This window comes from Macaca nemestrina, chromosome 17 (assembly GCF_043159975.1).
Source record: "Macaca nemestrina isolate mMacNem1 chromosome 17, mMacNem.hap1, whole genome shotgun sequence".
Taxonomy (NCBI): domain Eukaryota; kingdom Metazoa; phylum Chordata; class Mammalia; order Primates; family Cercopithecidae; genus Macaca; species Macaca nemestrina.
In genome coordinates, this window is record NC_092141.1 from 70726541 (window position 1) to 70738900 (window position 12360).

The 12360-nt window shown below is 40.5% G+C and overlaps 1 protein-coding gene across 9 annotated transcripts in view; it reads right to left on the minus strand.

Moving 5' to 3' along the window:
* Nucleotides 1-475: 475 nt before the first annotated feature.
* Nucleotides 476-12360, minus strand: part of LOC105483066 (cell division cycle 27) — a 65563-nt gene continuing 53678 nt past the window's right edge. For 6 of the 9 annotated variants that reach the window (XM_011743660.3, XM_011743659.3, XM_011743658.3 and 3 more), the window contains 4 exons: nucleotides 9727-9855; nucleotides 3919-3993; nucleotides 2486-2642; nucleotides 476-1057 (listed from right to left, as the gene is read on the minus strand). In XM_011743660.3, coding sequence (XP_011741962.2) covers nucleotides 975-1057; nucleotides 2486-2642; nucleotides 3919-3993; nucleotides 9727-9855 — 444 coding nt within the window. In that variant the 3' untranslated portion in view covers nucleotides 476-974. Of the gene's footprint in view, nucleotides 1058-2485; nucleotides 2662-3918; nucleotides 3994-9726; nucleotides 9856-12360 lie in introns of those variants that run through there. The other 3 variants (XM_024793219.2, XM_024793218.2, XR_011615925.1) reach the window with 2 other exon arrangements.

Sequence of the window (12360 nt, forward strand, 5' to 3'; positions counted from 1 at the left end):
AAAAGTCAAAGGGATAATGTTTTGAACAAATATAGATTCAAGGTTATGGTACAATTCTGATTATATTAAGGCTTTCACTATCATGATCTCTTAAAGTCTCTACACTTTAGTGTTCTCATTCTGATTGATATGGTGAACTTAAGGGATTATTAAGGGCCTTGTTTTGGCTTCTCAGTGGGGAACCACTCTATCATCTCTGAATGTTAAAGGTGATCCCACAGAGCTCAAAGAGAAGAGGCAATATGGTATGAACCAATTTTAAAGTCTGCAATACCAAGACAACAATGATCAACACTTTGAAGCAAGATGAATAAATTAAAATTCTTGGTTAGACATTAAAGCATTCTTGCCAAGAATAAGTGTACACTGTATGGAGGGATATTTGATTCCTACATACGAATCCCAATATGCCCATTACATTTGTTTATGGGAGACACTGCAAGTTGAAGGTAATTTACATTCCTTGGCAATCAAGTTACTGTTATAGGCAACGTCTTTTATTGTTCCATCTGGCACTTGCAAACACCATTCTTGAAGAACCTAGAAATGACGGTCAGTTACTCTGTTTATCAGGAACAGAACCAAATAAAAACAAATTTTTGAGAAAGCAACCAAGAAATTCTGGTTCATCACTATTTTCCATATCTAATGGTTCCTTCAAGATAAAACATAACTCTTCCTTTCATGATACTTTCCAACAAAGGGAGATTAAAGAAAAACAGAAAAGAAAGTCCCCACCCTACCCCCCATAAATTGTCATTCATACTGGTAAAAGAGCCAGTCTTGTTAGCAGCTAAATATTGCACTGCCTTTCATTCCGTATACAGTCAGGGTCCAATGAAAGTGGCACACTCATGGTATAAGTGATGGATGATGACACCGCCGGCTCAAGAGTAAAGACTCAGTATATGGAGGGACAAGAAACATGTCAGCACTAGTCACACATCCCGTTGTAAAAGTCCGATTTCCAGAAGTTAAAATTCATCACTTTCAGCTGCATGAAGTTGTGTGTCATCCGCATCTGTCATGCTGCTCTCCTGGGATTCATCTGTTCCCACTTTAAAAATAAAACAAAAGTCTACAGTAAGGTTTCTGACAAACATATCCTGTTGGTTCACGAAAACAAGAAAAATTGTATTATATTCAGAGAGATAAAACCCTAAATAAAGGCCCTTAAAAATCCTCATATCCTTTAATAAAATGCAACTCAAGTTTCCTAACTTTGTAATAGGTCTGACATTAGCTTACTGCATTTTACTTTTAAGGTTTTAACTACCAAAACTGCCTCTCCCTAATGGGTTCCTTATTCCTGCCCTAGGAATTACAACTAGCTGGTTCTCTGAGACATTAAAAAAAAAAAAATTGACATTTCCCCAACCTCCAATCACTGACTCCACTTTAAGAATACTCCCTGCTAGTCCACAGAAACATAGACTATAACCTTCAGTTTCAAAAGGTTTATGGGGTCTATCTATCTATCTATCTATCTATCTATCTATTAATCAATCAATCATCTATCTCGGTCTGTCACCTAGGCTGGAGTGAAGTGGCACAATCATAGCTCACTGCAGCCTCAAACTCCTGGGCTCAAGTGGTATGATTCTCCTGCCTCAGTCTCCCAAGTAGCTGGGACTATAGATGCATACCACCACATCCAGCTAATTTAAAAAATTTGTTTAGAAGCAGGGTCTCACTGGCTCGTCGTGAAATCCTAGGCTCAAGCAATCCTCCCACCTCAGCCTCCTGAGTAGCTGGGATTACATACACAAGCCATCATGCCTGGCTTATAATTTTTTTTTTTTTTTGAGACAGAGTTTCATTCTTGTTATCCAGGTTGGAGTGCAATGGCATGACTTCAGCTCACTGCAACTTCAGCCTCCTGGGTTTAAGCGATTCTCCTGTCTCAGCCTCCCGAGTAGCTGGGATTACAGGTGCCTGCCACCATGCCCAGCTAACTTTTGTATTTTTAGTAGAGATGGGGTTTTACCATGTTGGTCAGCTGGTGTCGATCTCCTGACCTCAGGTGATACACCCACCTCCGCCTCCCAAAGTGCTGGAATTACAGGCCTGAGTCACTGTGCCTGGCCCCGTGGCTTATAATTTTAATTAAAGGTTTTCACCAAGTTTTCTGGAACAAAGGCATCTAATCAGAATTTACCTTGTCAGAAATTTCTCTATTCTCTTATTTAAAAGACTACATTCTTAGGAAGCAAATAAAACACTACTGGTTACATATTCAAACATAAATTGAGGCCCAGGTAAAAATTAGCAATGAATTTATCAAAGTCACACAGCAAACTAGATCCAGAACAGAGACTAATTATCTGACTTTATATGCATTTTGTTATTATATCACCCTGTTCAATTTCCCTAAAAGTTCATTTGGTAACACCACGGTTAGAAAAATAAAATAAAGGAGTAGCCTACAAATCCTTATGCAAAAGGTAACTTTCTAAATACTCAAAATCATATGTGTGATACTTACTGATCTGTTCTTCTTGGGTTATTGGCTCCTCATCATCTGGAAGATAGCGCTTATCAATTGCCTCTTTAATCTGGTTATTGGCTCCTTTAGGATCTAAATCCATAGCCCAAGAGAAATTCATCAGGGCGAGGTGCGTTTGACCTAACTTCTTGTAAACCTAAAAATAAACAGCAATACTACATTTTTCATTAAGTTGTGAGCTTCAACTATAAAATTCTAAATATTTATATATTTATTTATTTTTGAGATGGAGTCTTGCTCTATTGCCCAGGCTAGAGTGCAATGGCGCGATCTTGGCTCACTGCAACCTCTGCCTCCCAGGTTCAAGCAATTCTCCTGCTTTAGTCTCCTGAGTAATTGGGACTACAGGTGCCCGCCACTGCTCCTGGCTAATTTTTGTATTTATAAGTAGAGACAGGGTTTTGCCATGTTAGCCAGGCTAGTCTCAAACTCCTGACCTCAGGTGATCCACCTGCCTCAGCCTCCCAAAGAGTGCTGGGATTACAGGTGTGAGCCACAGTGCCCAGTCTCTACAGTTCTAAATATTTATAATTTAAACTAGGCTCCTGATTTATGTGATCTAAACTTATTCTAACGGTAGGACATTTTCTTCCTACAGATGCACTCATACCAGCTTTTGAGTTCCTTTTCATATAATCAGATATTATTTTCAGAATTCCTTGCTTCTATCTTTCAGGTAGTAAGTTTCCAATAAATATCACTCTGACTGGAACAATGATAATGGGATTAAATGGATTATAAATTGCTTAATTAACTTTCATTTACAGTGATTTTAAATTGAGTTATATCAACTCTTAACAACTGTCTACAGGCACCTTAACTAATTGGCATATGGGGGTCTAGTCTGTAAAAAACTGACTAGTCTGGCCCTGGGACTCTCAGAAGCCATTTCTCTTAATCAAGACAACACAGTGCCATTCATGTTCTTCTTCTTCTTTCTCTTTTTTTTTTGTTTCTGAGACAGAATCTTGTTCTCTTGCCCAGGCTGGAGTGCAGCAGCGTGATCTTGGCTCACGGCAACCTCCGCTCCTGGGTTCAAGTGATTCTCGTGCCTCAGCCTCCGGAGTAGCTGGGATCACAGGCATGAGTCACTACGCCCAGCTAATTTTTGTATTTTTAGTAGAGGTCGGGTTTCACCATGTTGGTCAGGCTGGTCTTAAACTCCTGACTCAGGTAATCCACCTGCCTAGGCCTCCCAAAGTGCTGGGATTACAGGCGTGAGGCACCGTGCCCAGCTAGGATATCATTTTCTCAAGTGTTAGAACTAAATCTGTTATTCCCAGAGCACTCAGTTTGGAGCTTTAGTTGAATTTGCTCAATAGATATTGTACAGTAAGTATTAAATTTATTCTTATAAAATGTCAATATTTGCTGTGAAAGTCACTGTTTGGGACCACGGCCCCAGTCTTTACCTTTCCTATTAAGAAGTAAACGAGGGATTCTTTGGGAACAATTTGTTTCAATTCTTCAAGTTCTTGTAAAGCAGACTGAAAAAGGCAAAGAAAAACCTTAAAGTATCAAAAATTTTTAAAGTTTTGACCAAGCAATTTTTTTATTTGATTTCCCAAATCACCTTCATAAAAGCTAACTAAATCTTAATCAATATACTTCCTTATTGTATTAGTTCTTATTGTTGTGAAAATAAAACGCATACTTATATAAGTACTAAGAAATAGCAGGCACTCTAGTACACTGAAAACACACACACACAGACACACACACACACACACCCCTCTTTGTGAAATATGCAGGTGGTGACAATCCTTGCTTTTGGTCATCTATCTATCTATCTATTTATTTTTATTTATTGAGAAGGAGTCTTGCTGTCGCCCAGGCTGGAGTGCAGTCGTACAATCTCTGCTTACTGCAATCTCTGCTTCTCAGATTCAAGCAATTCTCCTGCCTCAGCCTCCCGAGTAACTGGGATCACAGGCATGCACCACCACACCCAGCTAATTTTTGTATTTTCAGTAGAGACGGGGTTTCACCATGTCAGCCAGGCTGGTCTTGAACTCCTGACCCAAGTAATCTGCCCGCCTCAGCTTCCCAAAGTGCTGGGATTACAAGCGTGAGCCACCGTGCCTGGCCCAGTGATTTATTTTTTAATGAAAAATAACTATATAATTTTTCAGAACAACAAAAAGTCATTGAGAAGAGTGGCATTAACATTTCTGCAAGTCTCTGTTAGTAGAAGACAGCTAGATTCTCACATCTATCTCCTCCATTTAATCTGTTTTGATATCACATATTATGTAGCTTTTGGAAAATTCTACTGTCCATTTGGGACAGAATGAAGACTGAAAAAGGTAAATAATGTCAAGACATTATTGTAAAAATAGCTCTGACCTCTAAGACTCTTTAGAAGAATTTTAGGGACCCCCAGAAGTTCCCAGACCACTTCTGAGAATCATTAAAGAAATCTTTTTCTTTTTCTGAGACAGACTGTCATTCTGTCACCCAGGCTGGAGTGCGGTGGTGCGATCTCTGCTCACTGCAACCTCTGCTTCCTGGGTTCAAGTGATTCTCCTGCCTCAGTCTCCTAAGTAGCTGGGATTACAGATGCTTACCTGTAATTCCTGGCTAATTTTGTCTTGTATTTTTTTTTTTTTTTTTTGAGACGGAGTCTCGCTCTGTCGCCCAGGCTGGAGTGCAGTGGCCAGATCTCAGCTCACTGCAAGCTCCGCCTCCCGGGTTTACGCCATTCTCCTGCCTCAGCCTCCCGAGTAGCTGGGACTACAGGCGCCCGCCACCTCGCCCGGCTAAGTTTTTGTATTTTTTAGTAGAGACGGGGTTTCACCGTGTCAGCCAGGATGGTCTCGATCTCCTGACCTCGTGATCCGCCCGTCTCGGCCTCCCAAAGTGCTGGGATTACAGGCTTGAGCCACCGCGCCCGGCCTTGTCTTGTATTTTTAGTAGAGATGGGGTTTCACTATGTTGCCCAGGCTAGTCTTGAACTCCTGACCTCAGGTGATCCACCTGCCTTGGCCTCCCAAAGTGCTAGGATTACAGGCGTAAGCCACTGCGCCTGGCCTTACTTTAAAGAAATCTTTTTTCTTTTTGAGATGGAGTTTTGCTCTGTCACCCAGGCTGGAGTACGGTGTCGTGATCTTGGCTCACTGCAACCTCCGCCTCCCGGGTTCAAGCGATTCTCCTGCCTCAGCCTCCTAAGCAGCTGGAATACAGGTGCGTGCCACCACGTCCGGCTAATTTTTGTATTTTAGTTGACACAGGGTTTCACCATATTGGCAAGCTGGCCTCGAACTTCTGACCTCAAGTGATCCTCTCACCATGGCCTCCCAAAGTGCTGGGATTACAGGCGTGAGCCATCATGCCCAGCCTTTAAAGAAATCTTTTCTTCCCCCCCCGAGATGGAGTTTTGCTCTATCGTCCAGGCTGGAATGCAGTAGCTCACTGCAACTTCTGCCTCCCAGGTTGAAGCGATTCTCCTGCTTCAGCTTTCCAAATAGCTGTGATTACAGGCGCCCGCCACCGTACCTGGCTAATTTTTGTATTTTTAGTAGAGATGGGGTTTCACCATGTTGGCCAGGCTGGTCTTGAACGCCTGACCTTGTGATCCACCCGCCTCAACCTCCCAAAGTGCTGGGATTACAGACGTGAGCCGCTGTGCCTGTCCTTTAACGAAATCTTAACCTTCAAGATGACAGACTCCAATCCTCCTTCACTGCTACAACACACCCAATTCAGAACTGATACGTTTTCTTGCTATGACTGCATATTATAATTGTTATCAACATTTCATGCAACTAGCATGCCTATCCCCACCCCCAATGATCTAATTACAAGGATTCATTGAGAAATAGTGTCTAACACAGCATCGGAGTTCTTACTTTTACCCTAAAGACTTAAGATTTAAATGATTAAATATCAGTACAACACATTAAATAAGGTGATGGCTAGCAATGTTTTAGAGATGTTGAAATGGTCCCCTTGATTTTCATTTTGGAGCCAGAAAATCTCAGAAGCAATCATTAACTTTTCTTTCTTGTTTTCAAGTGACTAATGAATGGCCCATGACACAGTCCCAGGAGATCCTGAGAACATGTACCCTTTAACTTTTCTTTATGCCCTTTTCATACAGTCACATATCTATATCTAGTCCATGCATCAAATTAGGCCTCATAATTCAGTGAAGCTCATACCCCAAAATGCCTGTAACTGGGAGTTTCTCTGAGTCTACTGTGGCTCAGGAGGCTGCCTGATATAATAATGATAATGACAATGATAATAATAATAATGATAATAACAAAAGAGGGAGTCTCTCTGGTCCTACTTTGGATTGGAAGGCTGCCTAATTAAACAAACAAAGAAAACCCCACAAAAATGGCTATAACTATATATATGTCACAGTCCAGACAACTGATGAGATTAGAACTTGGGCTTCTTGAAGCAAGTAAAGGCTGATTTATGTGGCCTATCTGGTAGGTATGTTGGTATTAAAATGGCTTTAAGAATAATGAATAAAGTCCTTCATATCTAAAGAAATACAATAAAGCAAGTACATAAAAACAAATACTGATTTGCAATTATAGTACTTCAAAGAGTAGTTAAAAGTTGAAAAGGGTTTATTAGATTTAAAATAAGCTTAAAAAAAATTTTTTTTTTTTTTTTTTGAGACAGAGTCTCCCTCTATTGCCCAAGCTAGAATGCAGAGGTGTGATCTGGGCTCACAGCAACCTCCGCCTCATGGGTTCAAGCAATTCTCATGCCTCAGCCACTCGAGTAGCTGGGATTACAGGCATGCACCACCAGGCGTGGCTAATTTTTGGATTTTTAGTAGAGATAGGGTTTCACCATGTTGGCCAGGCTGGTCTTGAACTCCTGGCCTCAAGTGATCTGGCTGCCTTGGCCTCCCAAAGTGCTGGGATTACAAGCATGAGCCATGGCACCTGGCCCTAAAAGAAGCTTTTTCAAGACTTGATTTCGACAAAAAAATTAGCTGGGCATGGTGGCTTATGCCTGTAGTCCTGCGTACTTGGGATTCAGCCTAGGAATTTGAGGCTTCAGTGAGCTATGACTGCACCACTGCACTCTAGCTTGGGCAACAGAGCAAGAAAAACAAAAACTAAAGAAAGAGAAGCTTTTTAAAAGGACAAAACCAGTAAAAATAGAAATCCATGTCTTCATAAAGAAGATAGAATAAAACTAAAGGAATTACTGGATAAATTATATATTTAATCCCTTTGTATATCTTTATTAGTCTATTTTTAATTTTTTTTCGGAGATGGATTTTCACTCTTGTTGCCCAGGCTCGAGTGCAGTGGTTTGATCTCGACTCACTGCAACCTCTGCCTTCCGGTGTCAAGCGATTCTCCTGCCTCAGCCTCCCAGGTAGTTGGGATTACAGGTGCCTGCCACCATGTCTTGCTAATTTTTGTATTTTTAGTAGAGACAGGGTTTCACCATGCTGGCCAGGTTGGCCTCGAACTCCTGACTTCATGATCTGCCTGCCTCGGCCTCCCAAAGTGCTGGGATTACAGTCGTGAGCCACTGTGCCTAGCCCTATTTTTTTTGTTTTTTTTTAAGACAGGGTCTAGCTCTGTGGCCCAGGCTGAAGTGCAGTGGTGCGATCACAGCTCACTGCAACCTCCGCCTCCTGAGCTCAAGCCATTCTCCCATTTCAGCTTCCTGAGTAGCTGAGAGCACAGGCACACGTCACCACATCTGGCTAATTTTTGTATTTTCTTTTTGGTAGAGATGGGGTTTTGACATGTTGCCCAGGCTGGTCTCAAGTTCCGTGGGCTCATGTGATCTGCCCGCCTCTTCCTCCAAAGTGCTGGGATTGTAGGGATTTTTATTAGTCTTAAAATAAGTTATCACTGGTTTGGTATATTTCTTTCTTTTTTCTTTTTTTGAGACAGAGTGTTGCTCTGTTGCCCAGGCTGGAGTGCAGTGGCATAATCTTGACTCACTGCAATTTTTGCCTCCTGGGTTCAAGTGTTTCTTGTGCCTCAGCCTCCTGAATAGCTGGGACTACAGGTGTGCACCATCATGCCTGGCTAATTTTTGTATATTTGGTAGAGACGGGGTTTCATCATGTTGGCCAGGCTGGTCTTGAACTTCTGACCTCAAGTGATTTGCCCACCTTGGCTTCCCGAAGAGCTGGGATTACAGGTGTGAGCCACTGTGCCCAGCCCCAAATTTATTTTAAAAGATTTTGCTTCATGGTTTCTGACTGAATAAATGATAACAAAAATCTCATGTCTTTTTGCCTCTTTTCTCTTTCTCAGTCTCCTTATCTTCTTTTTTCAATATTTGTTTCAGGCTAAGCATACATTATTTGAAAAAGTGAGAAGTAAAGAGAAAGACACATCAGACTAGAATTAGTCTCCGTGTTATAAGCTCTCATAACTTACTACACTTACACTTTCCCTTTATGTATTCAACATTTATTATACTTTGTGATTATTTGGTTAATGTCTGTTTTCCTAGAGAAGTACTAGATATTAGGCCCCTCAAAAGCAGGAAAGATGATTGCTTTACTTGCCACTATATTTCTGGTGCCTGACACATAATGGGTAATCAATAAATGCTGAATAATGCACACACATTCATTTTCTTTTTTTTTAATTTTAATTTTTTTTTTTTTTTTGAGATGAAGTCTCACTCTGTTACCCAGGCTGGAGTGCAGTGGTGTGATCTTGGCTCACTGCAACCTCTGCCTCCTGGGTTCAAGCGATTCTCCTGCCTCAGCCTCCCAAGTAGCTGGGATTTACAGGCACCCGCCACCATGCCCAACTAAGTTTTTTGTATTTTTAGTAGAGATGGGGTTTCACTATGTGGTCTGGCTGGTCTTGAACTCCTGACCTCAGGTGATTCGCCCGCCTTGGTCTCCCAAAGTGCTGGGATTACAGGTGTAAGCCACTGCGCCTGGCCCATACATTCATTTTCATCTGTTCCCTTACTTTGGTCCTAAGAGGATGGTTCAGGTCTTACCTTTAAGATAACCACCTGATGAAAAAAACTGCCTTTCTATATAAGGCATCTTTACAAGGGATAACCACATATTCCTAAATTTCCACACACCTATCCTTCCTATGAGTATTTCATGAAGAAATAAAAATCACAAAAAATGAAATCAACAGCTCTGAAAAAATGTCTCAGATCAAAACTAAACAAATAACTTTCAGTTTATTGAAAACAACGGATAACGTTGTTTTTAAGCAACACAACCCTGAAGACCCTTAAGATATTTATCTTACCTTATATTTTTCATTTGCAAATAAAACTGAGGCTCTGTGAAATTTGCATAGAGGGTTCTTGGGATCAATGACAATGGCTTTGTTTAGGGTATCCAAAGCCTTCTCTGATTTTTTCAGTGCATGTTGAACCTGTAAGAAATAAAGATCATGTTAATATTCCCTCTTGATATTTATGAAGAAAGGTGAGAATCAACGTGACTCAAAACCAACATAATCAAATTATTAGAGATAAGGCTGTAGGGTCTAACTGGATTATCCACTGCATTAAGTGGATTTAGTAATTGATTACCAAATGATTAATATATTATCTCTAAAATCACTTCTAATTCTAGTTCAACTGCTTCACTAAAGATGAGAATACTGAAGTCTAGATATCTTAAATAACTTGGTCTGAGATAAAAATCTAGGTCCTCTGGTACATATTTATGATGATAATCAATAGTCTATCTTTAGAGCAGATATTTGGTTACCTTTAAGTCTAAAAGGCAAGCAAAACCTTGGTGTTCTATTCAAAAAAAAGATCTGTACTATTTAGCCAGATAATATTCACATTTCATCAGGTTTATGCAGTCTTTCAAATATTAGACTTCTCAAAACTGTGTTAAAAAAAACTCCTGTTTACAAACCTTGTTTCACTCAGATTTTCATATTTTAGGTATTTATTTGAAAAATGATTTTAATGCTTTACATAATTGAAAATCACTGATCTCTACTACTGGGAAGCAAATAATTTATTTTAAATAACTTAAAATTTAAAAGATTTTAAAAAGTACCAAACCTCACTATTCATTCATATGTATATACTAATATTCTGCTATGTTCCTCCTCAGACAAATTATATGTTACAAATAAAGTGGGGTGGGCTGGGCCCGGTGGCTCACGCCTGTAATCCCAGCACTTTGGTGGATCGCCTGAGGTCAGGAGTTCGAGACCAGCCTGGACAAGATGATGAAACCCCATCTCTATTGAAAATACAAAAAATTAGCTGGGCGTGGTGTCGGGCGCCTGTAATCCCAGCTACTCGGGAGGCTGAGGCAGGAGAATCACTTGAACCTGGGAGGTGCAGGTTGCAGTAAGCTGAGATTGTGCCACTATACTCTAGCCTGGGCAACAAGAGTGAAACTCCGTCTCAAAAAAAACAAAAAACAAAAAAAACAACTGGGGTGAATGAATGTATGAATATGGCTGCAGAACTTTAACAAATATCATGGTCATAAGAATGTGAGAGTAGGTAATGCCAACTTCGCTTGCTGAACTCATCTATTCAATGATCTAATGGTGGCCAAATATTCTGCCCACAGGATTGAGACCCTAAATACTAGTTCCCTAAAGAGAAAAGCTTACTCTCTTACCTGACAATTTCTTCAAATAAACCACTCAAAAACTTAAAACCTGTTCTACAATAAGTTTCGAAGAATTCCTATTTTTAAAAAAGTGTTCAACTTCACCAAAAGGTGTCAAGAGATATTTAATTTTGAATTGAATAAATAAGGTGATGACAACACAAGATAATTTTAAGTAGACACGTTATCTCTACATTTTTTGCATAGTAGCTAACTGTAAAAGAAGTTATTGTCAACTTTTTTTTCTAGCCCTGTCTTATGGTGCTGAACTATGTCCATTTTTAAGAAAATTATCATCATGGTCCATTTCATTATAGTCAAAAGAGAATTAGAATTCTACTCCCCACAAGATAGTGACATTTCAAATTAACATAATTTCCTGACATTGTATGACCATTCCCACAAAAGCTAAACTTGCTAGGGGGAAAAAAGAGAGAAGCTGAGGGGAGGGAGAGGGGGAAAGGGATGAGACGATGAGAACAAGAACTTAAGTTACCATACTTATACAGAAGCTAATAAATGAGATTTTAGAAAGCAAACAAACATAATGTACACATCTTTTCTCCTATTAAAGTACAATTTACTTATTTTCTTTTCTTTTAAGAGACGGAGTCTCATTCTGTTGCCCAGGCTGGAGTGCAATGTCACCTTCTTAGCTCATAGCAGCCTTGAACTCCTAGGCTCAAGTGATCCTTGTGCTTCAGCCTCCCAAGTAGCCAGGACCACAGGTGTGTGCCACCATGCCAGGCTCATTTTAAAATTTTTTTGTAGAGATTGGGTCTCGCTATGTTGTCCAGGCTGGTCTTCAACTCCCGGTCACAAGCAGTCCTCCTGCCTTGGCATCTCAAAGTGTTGGGATTACAAGTATGAGCCACTGTACCCAGCCAAAGTACAATTTGTTACCAGATATATTTAAAATATATGAATATAAAAATGATTGTGCATATTGCCTTATAAGAATTTTAATTAGTAACAACATGCCTATGTTACTCAGAGGCTTAAAAAACACAGGGAACCATTTGCCTTAAAATATTACCTGCTTAAGGACAGGCGTAGTGGCTCACACCTGTAATCCCAGCACGTTGGGAGGCCGAGGCAGGTGGATCATGAGGTCAGGAGATCCAGACCATCCTGGCTAACGTGGTGAAACCCCATCTCTACTAAAAATACAAAAAATTAGCCAAGCGTGGTGGTGGGCGCCTGTAGTCCCAGCTACTTGGGACGCTGAGGCAGGAGAATGGCGTGAACCTGGGAGGCAGAGCTTGCAGTGAGCCGAGATTGGGCCACTGCA